Here is a 24,604-nt window from a genome sequence, read left to right as displayed (position 1 = left end):
AAATAAAGGGAATGCCCCCTAGTCCTGCCTTCCTCTTTTTTTTTTTTTTTTAAACTTTCTTTATTATGGATTTTATTTATTTATTTTTAGAGAGAGGGGAAGAGAGTGAGAAAGAGAGGGAGAGAAACATCAATGTGTGGTTGCCTCTCACATGCCCCTAACTGGGGACCTGGCTCGCAACCCAGGTATGTGCCCTGACTGGGAATCGAACCGGCGACCCTTTGATTCGCAGGCCAGTGCTCAATCCACTGAGCCACCCCAGCCAGGGCCTGCCTTCCTCTTAAGGCTGTTGAATGACCACAGGCCAGTCACAAGGGTATACTGCTTTGAAACAATCGGGAGGAAAAATGAATGATGGGATCACAACCTAACGCTCCCTTGGCTTTCCTCATTCCTGAAGAGGGACACAAATGTGGGGCTCCCTCCTCTACCTGCTGTTTAGTCCCTGAGAAAATGGAGGGTCCTCTGCAGGTCTCCTTGAGGGGGGCTCCAAGAAGCTGGAAGGGAAGAGGAGTCACCGTGGGTTTCTCACGGAGGAGGGGTGACCTGGACTCCTTCTGTGAGATGGGGCTGCAGGGCCGAGGACCGAGGTGACCGCAGCTCAGGGAAGCAGCCCCCGGGGCTGCTGCGCTCCTCTGTGGAAGGAAAACCAGAATTCTTGAGCTGTCAGGGCCATCCTTACAACTGCTTCCATGAGAGAACACACGGGCAGGCTCTGTTCTCTTGTGGAAAGCTCACTGGAGACTGACTTGCAAGAGCTGAGTGAGCCAGGGTCCCACCAGGCTGATGACTCAGCTGGAGGGCTTGACTTTCTGCTCTTGGGCATCAGTCCCGCTGAGCTTCCAGCTCTGTCACCTTGCTTCCTGTCCAGATTGCTCCGCCCCAGCCCTCTCCTGTCCAGGTCTCAGCCCCAGCCCACAGCCAGGAACAAAGTTCCCTCCTCTCTCCCACCCCTGGCTCTAGGGCAGGCTCAGTGGCCCAGAGGTTTGCTCTAGAAAGAGCTCCACCCCCCTCCAGGTAAAGCTGCTCTCTCCGGGCAGGGCGGCCAGTCCCAGCACACGTGCCTGCAAACGCACACACCCCACGGCTGCACGCTGCAGTCACACAGGAGATACACTCAGTCTCCCTCTTAACCCCAAGCAACCCCTGCCACTGCCTCAGTAGCTGCCGAGTGCTGGACCTGCCGCTCTGCCACACCCATCACCTCCGCTGCCTGCAAGGAGAGGTCATGGGGGCTTCTCCACCCAAGGTGAAAGGGTCCTGGGCCCGCCTCCAGAAACTTCTCACCTCCTGGCTGTTCAGAGAGAAAGACTGGGATCGGCGCCTGGATGAGGCCCACATGCTGCAGCAGAAAAGGTAGGCCGCTGGTCACACGCATCCCACCTCTGGCCGATCCACCCGCCTTCCCGCCCACTCGGGTCTATCCCCAGCACCAGGCCCTTTTCCACCAACCCACCGTGACAGTCTCAAAACCCCGGGTGCCCCTCTTAGTGGGAATGGTGGGGGGTGGTGTGACGACCTTGAACGTGGATCCTGTAGATTCATAAGCAGGGATCTCACCTGCCTGCCTAATGGGAGAGGAGGATGGGGGAGCAGAGGGGCCAGAGAGAAGAAGCCAGTGCGTTAGGGGGGCTGGCAGGCAGGTGCTGGCTGCTGGAGGGCAGGTTGCAGGGCAAGGGATGAGCCCCTGTGGGTTTCAGAGGCCTTGCTGGTTGAAGAAGGAGGGAGGGATTTGCATTAGCGTGAGTGGAAATTGATGGGTGGCAACAGAGGAGGAGAGCTTTGTTCCCCAGCTGAGGAGGGAAACCTAGGTGACGCTGGAGAGTCCCCAGTTCAGTTCATCGGCCTTTTTGTTTAAAAACTCACTAAGAAGTCCAAGACCGTGACGGAGTGCGTGAGATGGCATGCAGGGCTGTTCTGGCACCTGCAAGAGTCATCTGCCTGCGAAAGCAGCCTGGCTGAACTCCCCGATCAATAGATTGATAAATTGGCTGATGCCTGCTCAGTTCATTTCCCCAAACACTGTGAGCAGAGGCCCGCCCACAGGCCGGGTTCCTGCCCTGCCTGTGCACCAGGGTGTGGCCTTCAGAGCTAACTAGCCTTGAAATGACCTACCCCCAGGTGTATCAGCCCCACCTGCAGGAACGTCCCAGGAGCAGACTCAGGCTTTATCAATGCGTCTCTCCTTATTTGCCGGCACACCGCACCGTGGCTTGCAGGAGACTCAGTAAGAGTCTGGCACTTGCGTTTTGCACTTGGTCTTGTAAATTGAGCAGCAGGCCGGGGGCAGTCTGAGCCCTCATTCCAGAAAGGCTCTCTGCTTGCTCACGCCCACCTACCCCAGGCCCTGTGATGGAACCTTTGGCCTCCCCGCCTCCATCCCCGCTCTGCAATGGATGAGAACGTTCTCTGAGAGAGAGCTGGGTTCTGGACTCTCCTCTGCAGGGGGCAGGGGCCAAGGCAGTGGGAGGCCAGGGCAGCACAGGGCTGAACCCTGGAAGCCCGGCCCTGGCCACCCTGAGCTGGGTGCACTCGGACTGAGGGTCCAGGTGAGATGGGGAGCGGCTGTCCCTCACTCTGCTGGTCCCTCCTGAGAGCACTTCCTTAAATGCAGGTAGACCTGGGCTCCCCCTTGAAATTTAAAAAACAAAACTGCTTCTTTACATAGTCACCAGTCAGTCTCTCCCTCATGACCCTCACCCTGCCACTCTGTGGTCACCTTTACAGCCAGATAATACCTCCTTGCCCAGCAGGATCAGCCCAGATAATCTCAAGTTTGGTTCGCCCAGGCAGGGGGAAGACAGATTAACCAGGAGAGGTGCCCTGGGATGGGCATCTCCACAGGGCTTCCCTCTGAGAAGTTCCAGGCCAGGCTCCTTCGCAGTTACAGCCTGGGTGTTCAGACCCTTCCATCTGAGGGCAAAACCCAGGAGGAACAGATCCTCTATAATCTGCCCGAAACTCTTCCTGCCCCTGAGCAGGGGTGTGTATCTCAACAGCCCCGAGGAGAAAGCAGAACTCAAGCAAGGCACATACACCCACAGCTCCAACTCCTGGCCCATGTCCCCATTTCCGCCCAGTGCCCGTCTCTCAGAGTCCCCTTGGTGAAGCAGAGCCAGTTCAGCAGGTCAGGCTGTGAACTGGGGACAGAAGTTCCACCTCCCTGGCCTGCTCCAGCTCCCCCGGCTCCTGAAATATTTACATGGCTTAGATGGATTCGGCCAGGCCTGCTGGAGTCCCCTCTGGGCCACCAGGGCCACCCATTCCGTAGCCCAGGCCTTGCTCCTCCAGGCATGACAGCTGTCTGCCGAGCCGCCGCTGTGAAGTGAGGGCTCTGCCCTTGGCCTCCTGCAGCTCTGCCTGACTCTGGTTCGTCTCCCAGGATTCGAGATTCGCCGCTGCTCCGCGCAGCCCAGGAGAACGACCTGTGTGCCCTGAAGAGGCTTCTCGGGGACAGAGCCTGCGACTTCCGACAAAGAGGTGGGCTCGGCGTTCAATGGGATGGACACGGCCCCTCGGCCCAGATCTCCCAGGGTTTCTGCCCTGGGGGTCGGGGCAGGGCTTGATGTCCCTGTCCCACTGTGCTCCAGGCGCCCTGGGGGAGACAGCGCTGCACATCGCGGCCCTCTATGACAATTTGGAGGCGGCTGCAGTGCTGATGGAGGCTGCCCCGGACCTGGTCTTAGAGCCCACGCTGTGTGAGCCCTTCGTAGGTGAGGAGTCTGCGTAGGTTTTCCAGGTGGGAACAGTGGGAGGGGTGTCTGCCCACACGGGCCCCTGAGGTGGGAAGAATACAAAGGTTCTGGCCTTGGCTTTCACAAGTTTCTTGAGCCATTTATTATTTCCCTTCAACCCCTTTCAAGTGCCTGGATGGAGAGGACGCGATTTCCATCACAGCAACACTAGCGTGATCACAGTTTGCCCCACCCCCACTGGCCAAGCCGTGGGCAGCCCGGGGGGCTAATTACCCTCAGCTCCAGGCCTCTCTGCCAACCGGAGGGCAGATGGGCAGATGTCTATTCCGGGACATCCTGCAAGCCAGGTGGATGGTGTGCCTCTGAAAGAATTGGGCACAGACCCCATGACTGTGGGCCCTCTCCGAACCAGGTCAGACAGCCCTGCACGTGGCCATCCTGAACCAGAATGTGAACTTGGTGCGAGCCCTGCTTGACCACGGGGCCAGCGTCTCTGCCAGAGCGACGGGCGCAGTTTTCCGCCGCAGCCCCCACAACCTCATCTACTTTGGTGAGAGCTGGGGCCAGGGCTGGGGGGAGTGAGGGGAGGGTGGGTTGAGGAGGGCTCCCTGCCTGAGGAGCCTGGGATGGCAGTGGGAGGGGGTCAGCCCTTGGGGGGCTTAAGGCCAGAGCCAGCCAATTCCCCCAGGGCACCCTGCACCGTCCCTGCCTCTGGTTCTGCTGACAAGTGTCCCCACCCCCAGCACTGAGATGTGGGAACAGGCACCCCTGGGAGAATTTGCACCCCAGCCTGCACTCTCATCCCAGAGCCTCTGTGTCCCTCTGTGTCCCCAGGGGAGCACCCTTTGTCCTTCGCTGCCTGCATGGGCAGCGAGGAGATCGTGCGTCTGCTCATTGAACACGGAGCCAACATCCGGGCCCAGGACTCCCTGGGTAAGCACTGGGAGCAGGGAGCGGGTGGCAGAGAGGGGGCTGGGACAACCCTCAGGCCCACCCTGGGGTGGCGGCATGGGGACCCTCAGGGACGTGGGCCCCGTGGCCACGTGACACCCATGTCCTCCTCCAGGAAACACGGTGTTGCACATCCTCGTCTTGCAGCCCAACAAGACCATTGCCTGCCAGATGTACAGCCTGCTGCTGTCCTACGATGGACACGGAGGCCACCTGCAGTCCCTGGACCTCGTGCCCAATCACGAGGGCCTCACCCCCTTCAAGCTGGCCGGCGTGGAGGGCAACACTGTGGTGAGGGACACGTCCCCAAACCCACGTGTTGTTCTCATGAATCCTTCTCTCCAAACTCCCCAAAAGGGTGGTGGTCCCTTACTTCCAGCTCTGTCACTAAAAGCCTCAGCTTCAGGAACCCGCAGCTTGGGAGAACCTGAGACTTGTCCTTCAGAAGATCTTTGGGGAACCCCAAGTTCTGCCTCCTTTGCTTGTTCTCTCCTTCCAGACCTTCCTACCGTTTGTGGGAAGGAGAAGTAACCAAAAAATCATAAGTAGGTTCACGTAATCAAAGGCTTGCCAACTCTCCACTGTCGGTCAGTCCCAAGGAGTGGACACCTGGCCCTTCCAAGGTGGCAGTCCCCTGGACTGGCTCTCACATGCTGACCTCTGACTCACCGCTGTGTTCTCACAGATGTTCCAACACCTCATGCAGAAGCGGAAGCACATCCAGTGGACCTGCGGGCCGCTGACTTCCACCCTCTACGACCTCACGGAGATCGACTCCTGGGGAGAGAAGGTGTCCTTTCTGGAGCTCGTGGTCTCCTCCAAGAAGCGGGAGGTACGGGTGCTGAGGATCTGGGACTGCCACGTGTTCATGCAGAGCCCATCCATTTGCTAAGATCCTGGGCTCCAGACACTCCCTCATCTGGTAACGGAAGGATAGGAGACTCCTGGGGCCTTCGGGAGAAAAGTCCAATCAACCAATCAACACCTTTCCTGACTGCACTTTCCCGCTGCTTAACTTTAATCTGTTTCCCTTGCCATTGTTGTGCTGACATTCCAGGTGAGGAACTCTCCAAAGAGAGGTTGCTTCATTCATTCACTCACTCACTCACTCACTCATTCATTCACTCATTCATTTATTCAGCATACTCTGTGCCCCACATGCTATATAAGGAACTAAGAATACAAATATAAACAAAACACCGTTCCTATTAATCAGTTTCCTCAATAATTGTGCTAGGGTTCAACATATATCATCCCAGGGGTCTGTGCTGTGCACAGTGGCAGCAAAATGGAGGTCGGAGGGCCAGAGATGATGTCCCAGGAGCGCTTGATCTGGGCCTTCAAGGAAGAGTTGGGAAGCACCCGGAATATGAGAAAAAAAGTGAGCTTTCCAGAGAGGGAAGAGCCACGATCACATAGACAGGACTGAGTTGAGTGATATAAGGGAAAGGAAAACGTATTGAAGACAAGTAGAGAAGAGAAAATGCTTTGAGCTTCCAGAAGTCTCCAAGATAGCGGCAAAATATAGCTTGTGTTGTTTATCTTCCAGTCGATAATTTCCTAGGAAGCTTCTAGGGCCATAAACTCAGATGACTGTAAGTACTAAAGAGTAGAAAAGGTGAGTGGCTAACGAGCTATGAGCTTCCTGGAAACAGACAAGCTTTGTGCAGGATTTCTTAGGAATCAGAGCCCTGATCCTTCCGGTAGATGATTTCACAACGAATCCTTGGTCTCTGACTTCAGATGGCTCTCAATGTTCTGCTACAGGTTTTATTTTTGTCTTGGTCAACTGGTTTTCTAGTCCTTCAAAATTCCTTTCTAGCTACTTTTATTACCCTCACTGCCTTCCCCTTAATTCCATCATCAGAAGACCCAGGCTCTTCCCTTATGGCTGGAGCCTCTTTACCTTCCTGCCCCATCCTGCCAGCATATCTGGAAACTGTGGACTGTCTTCTCTAAGTTCGGCGGAAAAGATATTCTTTCTGCCAATGATTAATCTCTCCAACTGTGCTTTGAATTTTCCTTTCTCTGTTTTCTCCAATGTCCATCAGCCTCTCTCATTTGTATCTTTAACCTTTCACTATTTAGTTACGTCAAAGCGCCAGCCCACGTGGCTGAGGTCACTGCCACATCCTACTACCTGGGTCTGCTATCACTCTTCTCCAGACCACAAGACGTGTAGAGCAAATCTGGCTACTTTCTTGCTTGAACTCCCAATTACTTCCCATTATGTTCAGGAAAAAATTCAGTCTCCCCACCTTAGCATTCACGATGTAGGATGATCTGGCCATTATCTGATTCATTCCTTGTAACCGCTGCCCACCACTCCCGACAGGCTGTCTCTTATTCCCAACCACGTCTCACCCGCACATGGCTTCTCATGCCCTCTTGCCCCGGCAACTGCTACTACTTCATGGAACGATCTTCCCAACTCTCCTTTCACTCCACTACCTGCTGTTCTCCCTTCAAAGCCTCCGTGATGCTATAGTGTCTTGTGTTCACTTCTGTAATAGTTTCCCTGAAGCAATAGCACAAGGCCTAGCATAGAGTAGAAATTGACCAGTTGTCTGTAAAAAAATGGCTGACTCACTGAATGAACGTTGCTATCGCTGGTGACTTCCCTGCCCATCTGGGACCCAAGGGGAAACCCAGCCCTGCGTACAATGTTGGTCCCCCCAAGCGACATTCTTCTTCCATGGCAGGCTCGCCAGATTCTGGAACAGACCCCTGTGAAGCAGCTGGTGAACCTCAAGTGGAAGAAATATGGGCGGCCCTATTTCTGCATTCTGGGCGCCTTGTACGTGCTCTACATGAGTTGCTTCACCGCGTGCTGTGTCCACCGCCCCCTCAGGTCCCGCAATGGCAATCACACTGCTTCCCGAGATATCACCCTCCTGGAACAGAAGCCACTACAGGTGACTCTTCACAGAGGGGATGAAAGGGAATGTGAACACGGGGGGATGGTGCTGGAGACCAAAGTGATGCTACCCAGGAAAGACACCCCTCCCTGGGCTCGAACAGCTGCCAGCTCCTAACCACCCAGACAGAAATTGGACATGAGATTAGGGCACCAGAGAGGCTTATGGGTAAAAGTACACTTGTCCAGGGAGCTGTGGCTTCTCCCATTAGCTTTGAAGGGGTGTTTGGTGTTAGGAACACTGTGCATTGGTGAAATTCCTTTCAATGTACAGAGAGAATCAGTCTTTTGTAATGTGAACTTGAAGGGAAACCCTATTGTTCTAAAGGGAGGGAAATCATGCTCCATTTCTGGTCTGTGAGGGCAGCATAGCCCTTCTAGCCTGCAGTCTCTTCTGCGTACTGTTGATACGAGCCCATCAGTACGAATGTGTCAGCTGGCCAACACGCTGGCAGGGGGATGCCTGGATTGCACAGCAGGCTGAAGCCAATGATCTCTGAGGTCTTTCTACTCCGGTGGGCTTGCATCCTGTGATGTCCTTCAGAGACCTGGGTGGTGAGGATGCTCGTAGAGGTGTGGGGGAAATATAAGAGCTGCTGTTGAAGGAAGCAAACCCTCCTTTGCATGTAACAGAATGAGTAGATTACAGTGAGTACTTCTGAGTATAGACATTCAACAAGCATAGCTACATTGGGCTGGCTGATTATTCATAGCACCAATATTTTATTGTTTGTCCTGAAAAGAGCTGAAAGGGGTTGCAGGCATGTGGACAGAAAGCAAATGACACAGGAAGAATTTAGCCAGGCAAGTAGGAGCTAAGTGATTGGAGATTTATGTTCTCTGCAGAATGGGCCAGCCATGGGTACGGCTCAGCCTGGAGTAGGGTCAGATAGAGAACATAAAGCGCCCGCTGGTCAGGGACCAAAGCTAGAAGGAACAGGGCCAAGTGCTTCACTCAACCCAAAGTAGGTCAAGACACTCCGTCTCTCCTGCTTCTGTAACCGCCTCTCTCCATACATAGACAGGTGCTCATGTATCCAGAGCTCCTGCCTCTCACAGAAAAGGATTTGTTGACTTGTTAGAGGAGGGCATGGGAGCTCAGTGGAGGCTGTGGCCATGCACCTCAAACTGGAGATGAGGGTTGTCCTGGTGTGGAGACCTCGTGGGGGGTATAAGGACATTTAGAAGATGGCCAAGTGGGATGGGCAAGTGAATGAGTTGGGGGTGACTGGCCTTTTCCAACATCCCTGGCCCGATGGTCACAGATGCGCTCTTCCCCAGCTTTCCTTTGTATCAAACTTCCTTGGGGTTTTCCGGATCTGGAATGTTGATAACGTTCTGGCCCAAGAGTTGGGTGATGCTGAGCAATTCATTAGCTCTGAGCCTCCTCCCTGGGTGACTCTTTCTCTTTGGGGCAGGACTAATTTTGTACAAACATGTTCCTTTGACCCAGATAATCTAATAGTCTAAGTTGTACTTTAAAACCCCTCCCCTTGCCTCAGGACTAGGTGAAGCATAATGATAGCTGACTGCACCTACCCATCCTTCTCTCTCTCTCTCTCTCTCTCTCTCTCTCTCTCTCTCTCCCCCCTATTTCTTCCTTTTCCTCTTTTAGCACTTTTACCCTTTGCCTTCTACTTACGTAAAAGCCACTTAGGTAGAAGACTCTTGACTTTCAAATATTCTTTTCTTGGTGGGAAAGGGGGACTAAGAGAGTTAGGAATGCTACTGTGAGGGGTTTGGATAGCAAAGCAGGCCAATCAAAGGTTCCTATTCTTGGGTATTGCCCCTTGAGACTCGGTCCTGAGTTTATGGGCTATTTGTGTTCCTCTTATTCAGTAGTAAGTCAATTAGGATTAGATTCAGGGCCTCCCACACTTATCATCATGATTTGAAAACCTCTGCTTTCATGAGGCACAAGATCAGTTAGCAAACAGGAAATTCTCTTTCCCCCTGCTTTTTTATTACTTGAAAATGCTCCAGTGAAATACGTTGACTTGACTAATGCAATTGTTGACAGATTAGCCCATGGAGCTTTTTCTTAGATAAAGGAATACTTAAAATCCAATTAAATGAATCACTCTGGATGCACGGAGTTCTCAGTCACTGTAGGATTTCTCTGTGGGTCTCATGGGACCTGAAACTGTCACTGAGCTCCATGAATACAGCCCAGAGGACCATCCCAAGACAGCTGAAATGGAAAAAAAAAGAATACCACAAGCTCCACAAAAGCAGATGTTCATGCGGATAGAGTTCACCTCTATCTCGTCTTGGAGACAGATATCTTAGTGAGTGTTGTCAGCCTAAGGTGCCTCAAGGTTCAGCCGTAAAAGTTATGCTTTTCCAGAGTTTCCTAAGAACCCTGTCAATTAACTGGAGTTGATTTCCTATCTCCCCTCAATGTCTGTTTCGTTTAGGCAGAACAATATCCACTCTAGTACTAGTTCTCCTAGGTTTCCATCTGAGTAGACAGCTCCAAGTCTGGGAGTCAGGAGGCGTGGGTATGAGTCCTAACAAATCCTATCTCTGGCTAGATCCAAGACTGCACTCTAGAAAATAGGAAGCTGGTAGTAAAGATACCAGTTCTAGGCTACACCACACCTGAAAAATCAGGATGTCTGAAGCTGAGGCCCTGGCATGGACATTTTTAAGAAGCTCTTTCAGTGGTCCTGATATTTGGCTAAGGCTGAGAAACACCAGCTTCCCCTTTTGAGATCAACTTAGCTCCAGCTTTCCGGTCTTGAGTCAGTCTCTCTGACCATTTGATTCCTGATGTGCTGGCCAGCAACGGCATCCGTCAGTCACCATTAGATTTCCTTTCAGTCTCTTGAAGATTTCCCACCATCAAATTTCCTTTTTGTCTCTTGAAAAATTTCTTGATTTCTCCTCTGCCCCTGTCCCCCCCAAATTTCACTAATCCACTCATTAAAAAAACAATCACCAAGAGCCTGATAGAGCCAGAATGTTATTCTAGGCGTTAGAAATTCAGTGTGGTCTGAGCAAAACGCGCACGATCGTTTTGCCCTTGGAGAGTCTGCAGACTGGTTTACATACATTAAATGAATAGATATTTCATTACAATGGGTGATTGTTACAATTTACATGATTTTTTCCTCTGGTAAGGAAAAAAAAACAGGGCCCTAAGATAGCTTATAGCCGGGGCCTGGGCACCCTGGAAGGGCTGAGAAGCCCTCCCCGAGGAAGCGAACTGAGCTGAGGTCTGGGTAACGGTAACAAGTGAGTTCTGAGCACTGGAAGGAGACCAGCTAGGGCACAGCGAGCTGAGCAGGAGCTTCCAGGGCAGGTGGTCCAGGCGGGTCCTTCCTACATCATTCAGGCCCTGGCGGGCCATACCGAGGTCACAGAAAACATTGAAGGGTTTGAAATAAGGGAGGGCCTTGACAAGACTTTATTTTAGAAAACTGTCTCTGTTTTTAGAGTGAACCGATTTGAGGGGGCCAGGGCGAATGTAGGGAGATCAGTTAAGAAGTATTTAGGGGCCAGCAAGCCAGAGGCAATTGTTGGTTGGTTGTCCTTGGTCTGTGAATGGGAAACTGAGAGAAAGGGTTAGCATCAGGAGACTTGGTGTTGGTAAAATCATTGCTGCTGTGCCCTGAGTGGCATGCAGAGGATTAGGGAGAGGAACGTGGTGGTTAGGTCTCCATTCATTTTATTTATTTTTTAATCCTCACCCGAGGATATGTTTATTGATTTGAGAAAGAAAGAGAGAGAGAGAGAAACATCAAGGTGAGACAGAAACATTGATTGCTTTCCGTACACACTCCAACCGGGGATCAAACCTGCAACTTAGGTATGTGCCCTGACCGGGAATCGAACCTGCAACCTTTTGGTGTATGGGAGGACATCCAACCGACTGAGCCACCTGGCCAACTCAACACCACTTTGCTTAGGGATCCTAACGACTTACTGTGAACACCCACAGCAAATTAAAGACAGGGAAGGTGATGAGGAGAAGCAGGGAGCCTGCTAGGTAAAAGTAACATCTATTGAGTCCTTGCTCGGTGCTCTGGAGATCCTGTGAACACGAAGGTTCTGGAAGCAAAGCTGGGGCGGGACCCGAGATTCTGCATTTCTGACTCACTGTTGGGCGATGCTGTGATTTTATAGGCCCCATTTTGGATGACAAACCGCTTCTAGAGCAATCTGATCCTCCTCGATATCCTAATAAGTAAATGAAATCATCATCAACCTTTTAAAGACCATGACTCTGAAGTCAGGAAGGGGAAGGCGCTGAGCTGGGGAAGGCAGTGCCAGGTCTGGGGTGCTGGTCTGCTTTGCTCAGAACCCGCCCCCTTAACATGACACCAGCCCTTTTCTCCCTCCCAAGCAGTGCCCTGGATTCCAGCCCTCTTTGTGAGGGGACCCATTGCGCGAGAAATGCATGTCTCTGGGCTTTGCCCTGAGCCTGAGCCTGCTACTCTGACCTTTATCTGGCCACACCTAATCTTTCTCTGGCAGGACAAGGGACGCTGGAGTGCAGGGGCGGGGAGTCTCCTATGGAAGTGCCTGCCACCCCCAGCTACCGGAGCTACTTTCTAGATTTGGTAACAGACACTGTTTTTGATGTAGTTAACCTCTTGGTGTACAGCGTTAGTCCTGCTTCTGTGGTCAGAACGGCTCTGTAGTCAGTAGAAGCCTCTCAGGTTAATCCTCCTCAGAGAATGCAGAGACCAGGACATGAAATAAATCCTTGGAAAGTAGCTTTATATGGAAATTAGGGCATTTTCCTCTTTTTTTTTTTTTTTTTTGGTGGGGGGCAGTGCTTCTCAATGTGGGGTACACAGCAGAAACACCTACATCTAAAAAATAACACCAGGTCTCTGATTTAAACTAATTGGATGAGAGTCTGCAGGGTTTGCCTGGCATGGGTGTTGTGACAAACACTTTCCAGTTGTTTTGGGTGCGCAGCCTGGTTAGAGACCCCTGCCCGGTTTAGAGGACTCTTTCTGGGAGCTCCATGCCTTTGCAAGACTGGGATCTTGGGGAGGAAAAGTGGGTCGAGGCCTGGGGTTTGATAACTTCCTCTGGTGCCCGCCCAGCTTCCGCCAGGTTTCCCACGCTGCCCACCCTCCCCGGCAGCAGTCCGTGGTTGTGTTCCACACCACCGCACTTGCTCCAAGGCAGCGCGCTCAGCCAGCTGGGAAGTGAGAGCATCTCTGGGCCGCTTCTCACTGAAGTCAGCCCCTGCAGGGAATTTAGCTGCTGACAGCTCCTGAAGTTTCAAGCCATGCGATGATGTAAAGACTTCTGGTCTCTGCTGGAAGGCATTTGTTTTTAAAGAGGGGGGTGGTGGAATATTTTCTCAGTGTAATATTAGTTGAGCCTGCTTAGGCGACCTTGAGCTGGGGATCTGAAGGTCCCAGAAATGCCCAACTCGTCACCCTTTTCCCCGTTCCCGCTTCCTTAGTGCTCCGTGGGCACTCAGCCTTCCGATGATGCTCAGCTTGTGCCTGCCTGCTTACTCTCTCCTCTCCCTCCTTCCTTCCTTTCTTTCTTATTATCGGGATACCTAGTATGTTGTGCGTCATGGATAAGAGGCCAGAGTTAGCCCTGGCTGGTGTGGCTCAATGGATTGAGCACTGGCCTGTGAACCAAAGGGTTGCAGGTTCGATTCCCAGTCAGGGCACAGGCCTGGGCCGCAGGCCAGGTCCTCAGCTGGGGGTGCGCGAGAGGCAACCACACATTGATGTTTCTCTCCCTCTCTCCCTTCCTTCCCTTCTCTCTAAAAATAAATAACCTTTAAAATAAATAAATAAAATCTTTTTAAAAGTTGCTAAAATTTAAAAAATAAAATAAAAAAGAAGTCAGAGTTAGATGTCCCCACTCTCAGGGAGCTTTAAGATTACCGGTGAGACCCAGAACACCCAGACGACTGAGGTTGCTGGGTGAGAGCCATGAACAGAGAGTGGCACCACACACCTGCAGAAGGGACACCTGACCCCAGAGGAGTGCTGTGACTTAAGTCTTGAGGATTAAGTAAGGGCGAGCCCAGAAAATGTGGTCAGACACTGTGGCACTCTACCTCCTGGCTTAAGGGAGAGGAACTTCGGTGACAGAGTCATGGAGGAAACTTCTTTTTAAGGTGATTGAACGCAGGTAGAGCTGAAGCAAAGTCTGGGGTCTCTAGACACCTCTGTTACTCACCGGTGAACTCATGCAGGGGACCTCCTACCTGTAGAGGAGTCTGTTGAACAGGCTAAGGGTACTGGTGAGGGAAAATCCCAGGAGGAAGTGGTGATAGAAACTGTCCCCAACAGTCTCCCGTAATTGGGGTTTCACCTTTTCATCTCCTGAGGGAATAGCGGATGCCACTTTCCCAGCATCCCCTAGGGGCACTCTGACCACCCCCACCCCCCGCCCACTCACCTGGCTGCCTTGTGCACACTTGGTTCCCTTTCTTCTTAGTTGAGCCAAGGACAGGCTGGCAGTAGTTTTCTAGACATATTCAAGCAAGAGACAATGTTTTAAAATGAATTCAAAAAATTCTTATGGGCACATGTATGGCAAAGACGTAGTCATTTATTTCTAGATTTAATGTTATTTTGTTTCTATAGTTAACATATTTATTTATCCTTCTGCCTACTACCTGATCTCAGAAGGAGGTGGTATGCTCTACCATTGGAGGCAGATGCCATGGCAACATTAGGAAAAAGAACAAGGCCCGTGGGCTGAATTTCAGGACAGAGGAGAGGGTATTCAGAGTAGATGCTAGCGCTGGGATGAAACAGGAACTCGGAGCTTCCTTGGAAGCAAGGGGAAAGGGAAATTCCCTGTTGTATGGTAAAATAAAATTCACCTGTCTCTCAAGGGAGATACATGTCAGAGACGTTGACTGAGCGTCAATTCTTTAAACAACAAAGAAGTAACTGAAGTCTAGTCCCAGGTTGTTAGACTTCACTGCTCAGCAGGCACACAGACACCAACCCCCTCCTGGGCTTTCCTGGGCTTTCCCGCATGATGGGCCTGAAACATTTCTACCATCTGCTGGCCAGTCTGGCCCTACTCTTCCAGACTATCTCCTGAGCTTCTTCTGAGCTGACCTACCCATTCTGAGCTGCCAGGGTGCCCTTGGTGGGTGCTTCCTTTATAGCAAAGATCACCTCTTACCACAGGGCATCTCTTCCTCTTTGAAAAGCTGTGCCTCTCACTGGACCAGCGAGGGCACCGCTGAAGTAGCCTGCGGAAGGATGCTCAGCGGTCCCAGCTCGTGAGCAGAGCAAAGATGCTCAGCGTTCCTTATGCCTCAGGAGCAATCACATCCTCCCCAGTTGAGACCACCAGCTTTCCCACTGGCCCCAGGGACCCTCCCCTCCGACTTGGGTGCGCTATTCAGAGATGGGACCTTGGAGAACAGAGTTCCTGAAAGCCTGAAGGGTCCTTGAATGTGCTAAAATTATCTGTACAATTTTATGTGGGGATTACATGCATGTGGACAGTTTTCTGGAAGGAGGGTCTGTAGTCTTTATGATGTTCTCAGATGGGCTCAGAACTTCCAAACAGTTAGGGCTCCTTGTTGTAGAATTCTATCACAGCCTCCATATCATGTTGCGAAGCCTTTCCCAGTGAAGCACAATAATATGCCCAGAAGGATGGTCTTCTCTCCATCTCGACCTTAGGACTATACTTTCTATACCTACTGCTCAGGATAAGGCAGGGGCCCATCCTCAGAACTAAAATGCATATAATGTCCCTAGCACCCTGTCTGCCCTGTTCTCTGTTGCCAAGTCATAATAAAACCACAATCAATATATCTAGTGTACTTTATTGTTTATAAAGTATGTCCAGATACGTCATCTAATTTCGACTCCACAGTAACCTTGGGGACTTGAACATCAGGGTTTCCATTTTATAGACGAGAAACCTCAAGGTCAGGGAGGTTTAGAGATGGGGTCAAGGTTTTGCCAGAGCTCGTGGATTCGGGCCCATACGGGAAACTGAATTCTGTGATATGTGTATAGTCTATTCTACCTGCCGGGAACCACACTGACATTGGAGAAGCTGGACTTTCCACATAGATGAAACGCTTCCAAGCCACTAATCCCTCTTCCTGTAACAGTAACTTTCTTAACCTGATACTCTGACATGTGATCTCGGTACCACTCGCAATGTGTATATAAAAGGTGACTTGGGAGGAGATAGCTCAAGGTATCAGCATAAGCGACATCTATTAAACCTTGGGTACACAGACAGATGTTCTGGTCACAGAGTTAGCCACAAGGACTAATGCCATCCAGGGCTGGTGGTGGTGGTGGTAAGCTGAGCTTTTCTTTACCTTGGATAGACTTGGGTTACTTCAAACCACTTTGTCATCAGAAAGCATGTCTCATCCTCAATCTCCCCTCATAGGAGGCCTATGTCACGGAACAGGACAAAATCCGGCTGGTGGGGGAGCTGGTGACTATCTTCGGGGCTGTGGTCATGCTGTTCCTAGAGGTGAGGTTCTGGTGGGGTCCAGGCTGAGCCCATCCCCCTGCGGCCAGGAGGGAACAGCAGTCTCCATGGTCTTTGGTTTTGCTCGCCTCTTCCTAGATCCCGGACATCTTCAGGGTTGGCGCCTCTCGCTATTTTGGACAGACTGTCCTTGGGGGCCCGTTCCATGTCATCATGTGAGTGTCCCTTCCTTCCAGCCCCATGCCTTCCCTCACCTCATCATTCCAGGTCTCTCTGGGCCCTGGACCTCAGCTGACCCTCTCTGTATGTATGTTTGAAATATAAAAACTAAGCCTGAGTGCGTGGGTACCCTCCAAGTTATGACTGTGCTGGAGGGGGCCTGGGATGTTTCCAGACCCCCTCTCACTCCCAGCACCTTGCCATCCCCCAGCATCACCTCTGCCTCCCTGGTGCTGGTGACCATGGTGATGAGGCTCACTGACACCAACGGGGAGGTCGTGCCCATGTCTGTGGCCCTGGTGCTGGGCTGGTGCAGCGTCATGTACTTCGCCCGAGGATTCCAGATGCTGGGCCCCTTCAGCATCATGATCCAGAAGGTGGGTGCCTCCCCCCCCCCAAGCTTCCTCTGGCTTCTACCATGGGATCTTCCCAGACAGAGAGAGGGAGAGGGAACGAATGGGAAAATGCTGCTCAGAGTGGATGTGGTGGAGCCCCGGGGCCCAACAGCTGCTGAGAGACAGAGGGGAAAAGGGTCACTCCTCCCCCTCTCTCCCCTTCTCCGTTTCCCATAGATGATTTTTGGAGACCTATTGCGTTTCTGCTGGCTGATGGCTGTGGTTATTCTGGGATTTGCCTCAGGTAAGGAGGAGTCCTACTCCCTCCCCTAGTAGATCCTTGGATCCAGTCCTCCGCATGGCTCACTCTCGCTCCTGATCTCCGTTCTTATTTGCTCCCCCCACCCCAGCCGTGGAAAGTGAGTCAGGAAGCACACTGACGCCCCTGGTGTCAGGGTCGCTGAGGTTGGCCTAGAAGTTAGACCCACGGGCTCTGCATTTCTGAGTCAAAGGCATTCACGTTGTCGTTCTGCCCCGTGAGGTCTTTAAAGGACACATAGAAAAAGGGCTCTGGAGCGAGAGGGACGTGGACCAGGAAAGGCTGGCCACTCATGGCCCTCGGATGCAAACAGAGGCAAGCGGAGACAGCGCAGGGTTTGAGGCTTCTCTGCTTACACGCTAGAAGAAAAGACGTAAAGCGTCCAGCAATGCATACTGTGCTTTTTGGCGATGTACGGTCAAAGTTGAAAGAAAAAGGGAAAGAATTCTCAAGAGGAGGTAGCAAAAAAAAAAAAAAAAATGGCTGGAGAGCCTGAAGAATGAGAGAGGGTAACAGAGAACTGTGAAGAGACTGGGAGGAGAGGCAAGCGGGGGCTCACCGAAGGCCCAAGGCACAGCGGGAGAAGGCCAGGGAGGAGAGAGGACCACAGCAGGGAAATGGAATGGCAGGGGCTGTGGGGGGCGGAAAAGGGGGGAGGACAGGGAACACGAATGAGTAGAAAGAAGTTTTTAGGGAAAGGCAGAAAGAAGAAGGAAGAGCAAAGGGCAGCACCTCTAACCCAGTCTTCAATGTCTGCAACTGTACATAGCTAAGACAAGAGGGTGTACTAGATGATATTTGAAGAATCCCCCCAACTCTGAAAGACCAGGACTCAGTACAAAGGCCACTCTTCCTGTCCCAGGGATCCCCTGTTGAATGGCGATCCCATAGAACCGTAGACCAAAATACTGGACCAAGAGCTGAGCTGTAAAAGGGTAAAACTGTAAAAAAATTATACATAGGTATATATATTTTTGCTCAATGAACTGAGTACCCACATTATCCGAAATGATGACCTTGGTCACAGGACACCTCAGGAGCAGCCAGGTCTGCAGGAAAAATGTGACTTACACATGTATGTGCACATACCTACGTTTGCGGGTTTGTGCAAGCTGGTGTGTGTGCACGTAAGTGTATGGAGGTAGATGGTGGAGGTAGAGTGAATGCTTCTTGTGATAACCCTCTTTTTTCCTCACCTCCACTCCCCTTTCTTGGGTGGAGCAGCCTTCTACATCATCTTCCAGACCGAGGACCCAAGCAAGCTGGGGGAATTCTACGACTTCGGCACGGCGCTCTTCAGCACCTTTGAGCTTTTTCTCACCATCATCGACGGCCCTGCCAACTACAACGTGGACCTGCCCTTCATGTACAGCATCACCTATGCGGCCTTTGCTGTCATCGCGACGCTGCTCATGCTCAACCTGCTCATCGCCATGATGGGCGACACTCACTGGCGGGTGGCCCAAGAGCGGGATGAGCTCTGGAGGGCGCAGGTGAGTTTACGAGTGTTAGTCTTACTAAGGAGCAGGGGGTGGAGAGGAAAATCAGAGTGTGATGTTACGGTGGGAATCCAGTGGGGCTGTCCCCTCAACGGAGGTACATTTGGAGAGATGGAGGGGACTAAGGAGGGTAAAATGGTAGCAATGGGTAGGGTCAACACCCAAGGTCTGAGGGTACTGATCACAGGGCAAGAGCAGACCCCGCAGTTATCACTGAGTCTAGTGGGAACTAGAAACTGTCTTGTTCTTATACATCCTAGTTTTTCATTTGGACCTTATCTTCTATCGGCTTTTGTAAGTCTCTATTTCTCTATGATCTGCTTTTATAATAACTCATCATAGGCTAATAAAATTGTAGAGTCAGCAATGTCTCTCGTGCTCCTCCAGCTGACTCTCTACACCATGTCTAATCATTTATTGGTCAGAGGGTCATTCAATATCTTTTAAAATGCTGATTGGGACCTTATTATCACGAGGATGTGGGCAGTGTTTGGGAGGAGGAGAGCTTTTTTTCTCATTTTAAATGATTTTTGTTATTGGAAAAGCCCATGTTACACTGAGCTGAAACTTCTCTTTCCATAATTCCATTCCTTGGCCCTGGTCCTTCTTCTTGTAACACACAGAACACACTCTCCCAAATGAGCACCATTCAAATATTTGCAGACAGCCATGGTTTAATCCCTCCGACTTCTCATTCATGTAGCGATAATTGTTCAGAGCTTGCTGTGAGCTGGCGAGTGTCAGGAGCTGGGAGATACAAGCATGAACATGCCAATGCAGTCTGTCCCCTCATGGGGCATACAGCTTGTTTGGGAAGGCAGACATCAAACAGCTGACTTCTCCCAAAGCTGTACAATGGCAGTAAAAGTGTCATGGATAAGTAGAAGATGTTGAGAACAATGTGCAACAGAGCAGTCTGACAGGGAAGTTATCAAGTGCTTTCCTGATCGCGTGACATTTAAGAGGAGCCCTCAACGTGGGTGAGAATTAGCCAGTTAAAATGAGGGAAAAGGGCAGAGATTAGGGTTTGCTTCCATCAGGACTCTAGGCTCCAGAACAGAAAACCACATGCAACTAGACTTTAAAAAGGGCAGTGGGAGGGGTCTGTGTTGGTCCTCATAGATGGCAAGTTTAAAGAACTGGATTAGCTTTCAGCATGTCTGGCCAGAGCCCAGGTCCCCATTCCACACACTGTCAGCTGTTCTGTTCTGCTCTCTCTGGTCTGGCTTTTCTAAGACAGTCTCTCCCATCACGTTGGAGAGACAGCTTAGGGAAGCTCTAAACTCCCAAAGGGACGAGCAGGTGCCTCTAAAGGGCCCCACGCATGTTGTATCCTGTGTGCCTCCTGACACTGTGAAACACGTGCTCTTAAAGGGCCATCTTTGCCCCCCAGGGAACCCAGTCTAAGTCCCATATCATTGCAACAAGTCTGAGTCATAGGCACATCCTTAAATCGAAGGTTAAGGTCAAGGTCGGGGTGGGAGAGGGGTGTGGGGGAGAACAGGATAAGGAACCAGAATGGTGTGCAGACAAGTCTCCTTCAACCGATGGACTGAGGGTAGAGAAAGGGTGATTCTCTGAATGAAAAATGGGCTGAAAGACAGCACAAGAGAAACAAGAAGTGTCCTTTGTAAGATAAAGAGGGAGAAGAGCCATTGGGGGAAAGGGAAGAGAAAGGTTGAGATTCCTGCAGTTGGAGGGAACTTGGTGCAAGTAAGGAAGAAGAGATTGTGGAGAGAAGGGGAGGGCACTAGGAAGATGGAGCACAGGAACAGAGCGTGGAGAATCGGGCTCTTGGAAGGACTGGCAGTTCCTTCACTTAACAAAGCTTCCTGGCCCGGATCCATCCTGAGCACACCCTTCCCTTCATGCCCTAATACATCACGGTCCTTTCAAAACTAGAATGGTCCTGATACGATCGGGAGGAATGCGGCCTGGGGAGCAGGAATGCCCTTCCTCGCTTTGGACATTGTACTATAAATAGAACTTAAAATTGAGTGAGGTCTTTTGGTAAATATACAATTGGCCCTTCTTAAACTTACGATCAACTAGAACGCCGCATTGCTGTTACACAGTTTCCTAAGTTAATCTCCTTCACCGTTCTCCCGCACTTCCACAGATGCTTGAGTCTTCAACATGAAATGAAGAACCTTACCTTTGGTTTCCTTACACTATATGTTATTAGTTTTTGCCCAGCCTTCCAGTCTGGTGAGAGCATTCTTATATGACTTCTGTCACCTTGCAGATTACATATCCCTCCCTATTTTGTGTCACAGGCCTATTAGATAAGTTTTTCTTCTGTGTTTTATCTGTGTAACTAATGAGGGCTGGGCGAAGTACAGAACATGTGACGTGCCACTAGGCTTTTCCCTGCCAAGTTTGCTGCCCTTAACCCACTCCTGTCCTTCTCTGGATGTGAGTATGCAATTGGCTACAAATTCCCTGAACACTAACAACATCACTTCATCTTCCAGGTCACAGCGATCCTGTTGAATCATTTTACTTAAATAAAGATAATAGGCCAATGGCTTTCCTATGAAAGAGCCAATGAGATTACTTTGGAGTGACTAATTTTCCATGAATCTGAATAGTAATGTAGGGGGCGGTCACTGTTTTATTTATCCCTTTGAGTGCCAACATCGCTGTGAGTGATGCTGACAAATTTTCCCACAAGTGCCAGCGTCGCTCTCAGCGACTCTTTTTTCAATGGCTATAAATGTAAACAACAATGGAATAATTCGTATTTTATGTTTTGTTCTCTTTTTTTGTACCTCAGGTTGTATATTGATGTAACTTTTTCTCACGTTGATCCAAATTTTGAATTTTTACACTTGTTCAAATAGTGACATACAAATTCTGTTATAATTTTTACTTACATTTTAAATGGTCCTTTTAATTTCATTTATCTTTTCAATAACCATCAAAACTCTACCCACTGTACATGATATGATGTGTTACGTGTATTTGGAGGAAAGAAGAACACTAAAGTATTGGAAGGAGCTTGTATTCAATGTATTATCAAGAATGCTGCTGAACGCATACATTCTTTATAAGGAAAATGTTTTAGGCAGGAACAAACCAATGTCTCGATTGAACTTCAACACCTCCGTAATAGAAGAGCCTGCCAGAGAATGGCATGAGGTTAGAGACTGTGCACAAGTCCAGCAATGAAGAAAACCCATCAGGTCCCTCTCACGCATATGGCGTAAAGATGCTTCCAGAAAGAAAGCTAAGATTGTGTAGGGAATGCTCAGCACCGGAAAGAAAAATCAGGCCAAGAACAGTATGTGTGAGGTGTGACAAAGGGCTGCACCCACGATGCGTCAGTAGCCACAAGTGTTAACATATAGACATTTTACTATTATTGTGCTGTTTTTGCATTTCACTTTTGTTTATAAGCTGTTTTTCACTGTTGATATCTATTGATAGATGTCTCTAGTGTGAATGCCGTTTGTGTTCATTTTTTTTGTACGTTATAAAGTTTTTTCCCCCAAAAATGTATGTGATATTTGGCATACTTCTTGCATGTTATCCATGTTCCTATGTGTTTTCTCAAATTATAATCATAGGTTTCATAGCATGCCATTTATTATACTTCAAAAGCCATATTGAAGGAAAGAATTTATTTTTTATAAAATAACTGTTAAAAAAAATAATTTTAATGCAATAATTTTTTTTTGCAAAATTGCATCAAAGGACACTGCTTACCCAAGAAGAGTGTATTTACTATAGGCCATGAAATTTTCAGCAAGTTATTATGAATAATAATGTTTTGATAGACATTTTTTATAAACTCTGCATTTCTTAGCAAAATAGCCTGGCATTTCTCACACAGATTTTATCAATTACACGTGGCCCTCGAAGGGTTAAAACTCACATAAAATATTCTCTCTCTTTTTATGATGAATGATGAGCAAAGCAGATAGCATGTTGCGTCGCACAGGCCAGGGGACGGATAACTGCCTGACCTCTGCTCGTTTCTGGTGTCCTTATTCTGCAGTTCCCTTTGGGTTCTGTCTGTGGCTTCCAGTGTCCCCTGAACCTTGTGGCGCTTTCTGAGGTCTTCCTCCACCTCTCTCCTCCTTCCAGGTCGTGGCCACCACGGTGATGCTGGAGAGAAAGATGCCTCGCTTCCTGTGGCCTCGCTCTGGGATCTGTGGGTGCAAGTACGGGCTGGGGGACCGCTGGTTCCTACGGTGAGTGACAATGTGTAGGCATGACCTGAAACCTTGTGTGACGCCACATTCATCACCCGCCTCTCCATCCTTGAGATCCCACGTCGGATCCAAAGGGGAAGCCATCATTCTGTAAAGGGAGGCTGCCTTAGCCAGTGTGAGGGACGAGGCTGGAGCTGAGGAGAGGTAGAAGGAATGGTGATAGTTGACCCCAGGCTGTGTGTCCACCAGGGCAGTAACATGTGAAAAGCTACATATTACATGTGTGTCCATGCTCATATGTGGGCATGGGTTACCCAACGAGTCTTAGTCTTGCTCCCAGCTGACCCCCACTTCTGGTATATCCTTGCCTTCATAATCCATTCTTAGCTCTAACCTGGCTCTCCTCTTTCCTCACTGATGTCCTGCATCACACCTCATTTTTGTGATGTGGTTATCTCTTAATTAGCTTTGTTTCTCTTTCATGTGCCCCCATGACCCCCCACCCTCATACCAGCACTCAACTCCTGTGTGCAAGACCTCTTTGGTCGCTACCCCAGCTGGTCCTCCGTTCCACTGCACTTCCCTTCACCGGATGCTCTACTTACATCAACTCTGCTCCCGCCCTTCCCCCTTTCCTCTTGACCCAGTTTCCTCCACGTGGCCCATCGGCCCTGGTTTCTCCCTATGGCCCGTGTCTCCCCACCTCAGCTGAGCGCTTCCCCCTTTCCCCTCCTCAGCATCGAGAGCCTCCATGATCAAAATCCTTTGCGAGTGCTTCGCTATGTGGAAGCTTTCAGGTCCTCGGACAAGGAGGATGAACAAGAGCATCTTTCTGAGAAACATCCCTTTATGGCTGAAAGTGGGACTCTAGCCCGAACGTCGCTGACGCTGCCAACGCCCTCTCTGTCCCGGACCACATCGCGCAGCAGCGGCAGTCACTGGGGCTGGGAGCTCCTTCGTCGCAACACCTTGGGACACTTGAATCTTGGACTGGAACTTGGCGAGGGGGATGCAGACGAAAATATTTATCTGTGACTAGGACCCCTGCCACTCTTGATATAACTCTGGGTGACCTGGGGTGGGAGACAGACAGGAAGACACTTTCCCAGGCCAGTCTCTAACTCCTATGCAGTGAATCATGGGAGGGTGTGGACAGAATAATTCTTAAAGGCCATGACTCAGCCTTCACCTAAGGATTTCCGGAGATGGTCCATGGGCAGGCGTGGTCCTTCACATCTTCTGGAAGTTCCACATCTTGGGAAAAGAAGGTGTCTTCTCGAGCGGAGTTGGACGTGGCCGTCAGAGACATGGAGTAAGGATGCTAGACTAATAGTGTCTGCCCCCTGCAGGTGCTGGAAAGTAGTCAGCTGTGTAGCCTGTCTGGCTCCACATGGTTAATGAGGGAAGGGCCAGGCATGGCGCTGAGGTCGTGGCCCTTGCCTTTCTCCCGTAACCCTGAAGGACTCTCTCTCGACCTACCAACCAAACCGCAGCTGAAAACTGCAAGAAGAAAGGCTCTTTATCCTTGCTTTATTTATTTAAAAAGTTTATTGTGGTAGCATGCACCTATAATTTATCATTTTAATCATTTTTAGGTGTATACTTCCATGGCATGAATTACATTCACATTGTGGTACAACTATTGATAGAGCTTCCTCATTATCTCAAGTTGAAACTCTTGTAGTCTCTAAACATGAACTCTTCACTATCTCCTCCCCATAGTCCCTGATAACCAATATTTTCCTTTCTGTTCTAAATTTGATTGCTCTGGGCACCTTATAAAAGTGGAATCATCCAATATGAATTCTACTGTGTCCGATGCATTTCTCTCAGCATAATGCTTTCAAGATTCATCCATGTGGTAGCGTGTATAAGAATTTCATTCCTTTTAAAGGCCAAATTATAATTTAGTTGTCTGCATATACACATTTTGTTTCTCCACTCATCCGTTGTTTCCACCTTTTGGCTATTGTTGAAAATATTGGTGTACAGCTACCTAAGTCCCTGTTTTCAGGTCCTTGGGGCACATACCTACAAGCGGATTTGCTGGACCTTATGGTAATCTTTGCTAATTCCTTTTTTTTTGAGAAACGGCCATAC

General features: G+C 50.1%; 1 protein-coding gene across 1 annotated transcript; it reads left to right on the top strand.

The window, feature by feature from the left end:
* The first annotated feature begins 1,119 nt into the window (after positions 1-1,119).
* On the top strand, positions 1,120-24,141 carry TRPV5 (transient receptor potential cation channel subfamily V member 5). Its single transcript, XM_090287608.1, has 15 exons — positions 1,120-1,356; positions 3,383-3,480; positions 3,591-3,713; positions 4,108-4,245; positions 4,530-4,628; positions 4,762-4,937; positions 5,332-5,478; positions 7,349-7,561; positions 15,931-16,017; positions 16,114-16,190; positions 16,406-16,571; positions 16,767-16,833; positions 18,073-18,341; positions 22,437-22,543; positions 23,242-24,141. Exons 1-15 carry the CDS (start codon positions 1,229-1,231, stop codon positions 23,537-23,539), a joined length of 2,193 nt encoding a protein of 730 aa, XP_090143734.1. The 5' UTR covers positions 1,120-1,228; the 3' UTR covers positions 23,540-24,141.
* The last annotated feature ends 463 nt before the right edge of the window (positions 24,142-24,604 follow it).

The sequence above is a fragment of the Furipterus horrens genome, unplaced genomic scaffold (genome assembly GCF_987537825.1).
Source record: "Furipterus horrens unplaced genomic scaffold, mFurHor1.1.pri manual_scaffold_9, whole genome shotgun sequence".
NCBI lineage: Eukaryota > Metazoa > Chordata > Mammalia > Chiroptera > Furipteridae > Furipterus > Furipterus horrens.
This window is presented reverse-complemented; position numbering and strand designations above follow the sequence as displayed.

Excerpts from the sequence above, each read along its gene's own strand:
- TRPV5 (XM_090287608.1), top strand. The coding sequence starts at position 1,229 with ATGGGGGCTTCTCCACCCAAGGTGAAAGGGTCCTGGGCCCGCCTCCAG. Across the intron at positions 4,938-5,331 it reads GCGTGGAGGGCAACACTGTG|ATGTTCCAACACCTCATGCA; the intron begins GTGAGGGACACG and ends GTGTTCTCACAG. Across the intron at positions 22,544-23,241 it reads GGGGACCGCTGGTTCCTACG|CATCGAGAGCCTCCATGATC; the intron begins GTGAGTGACAAT and ends TCCCCTCCTCAG.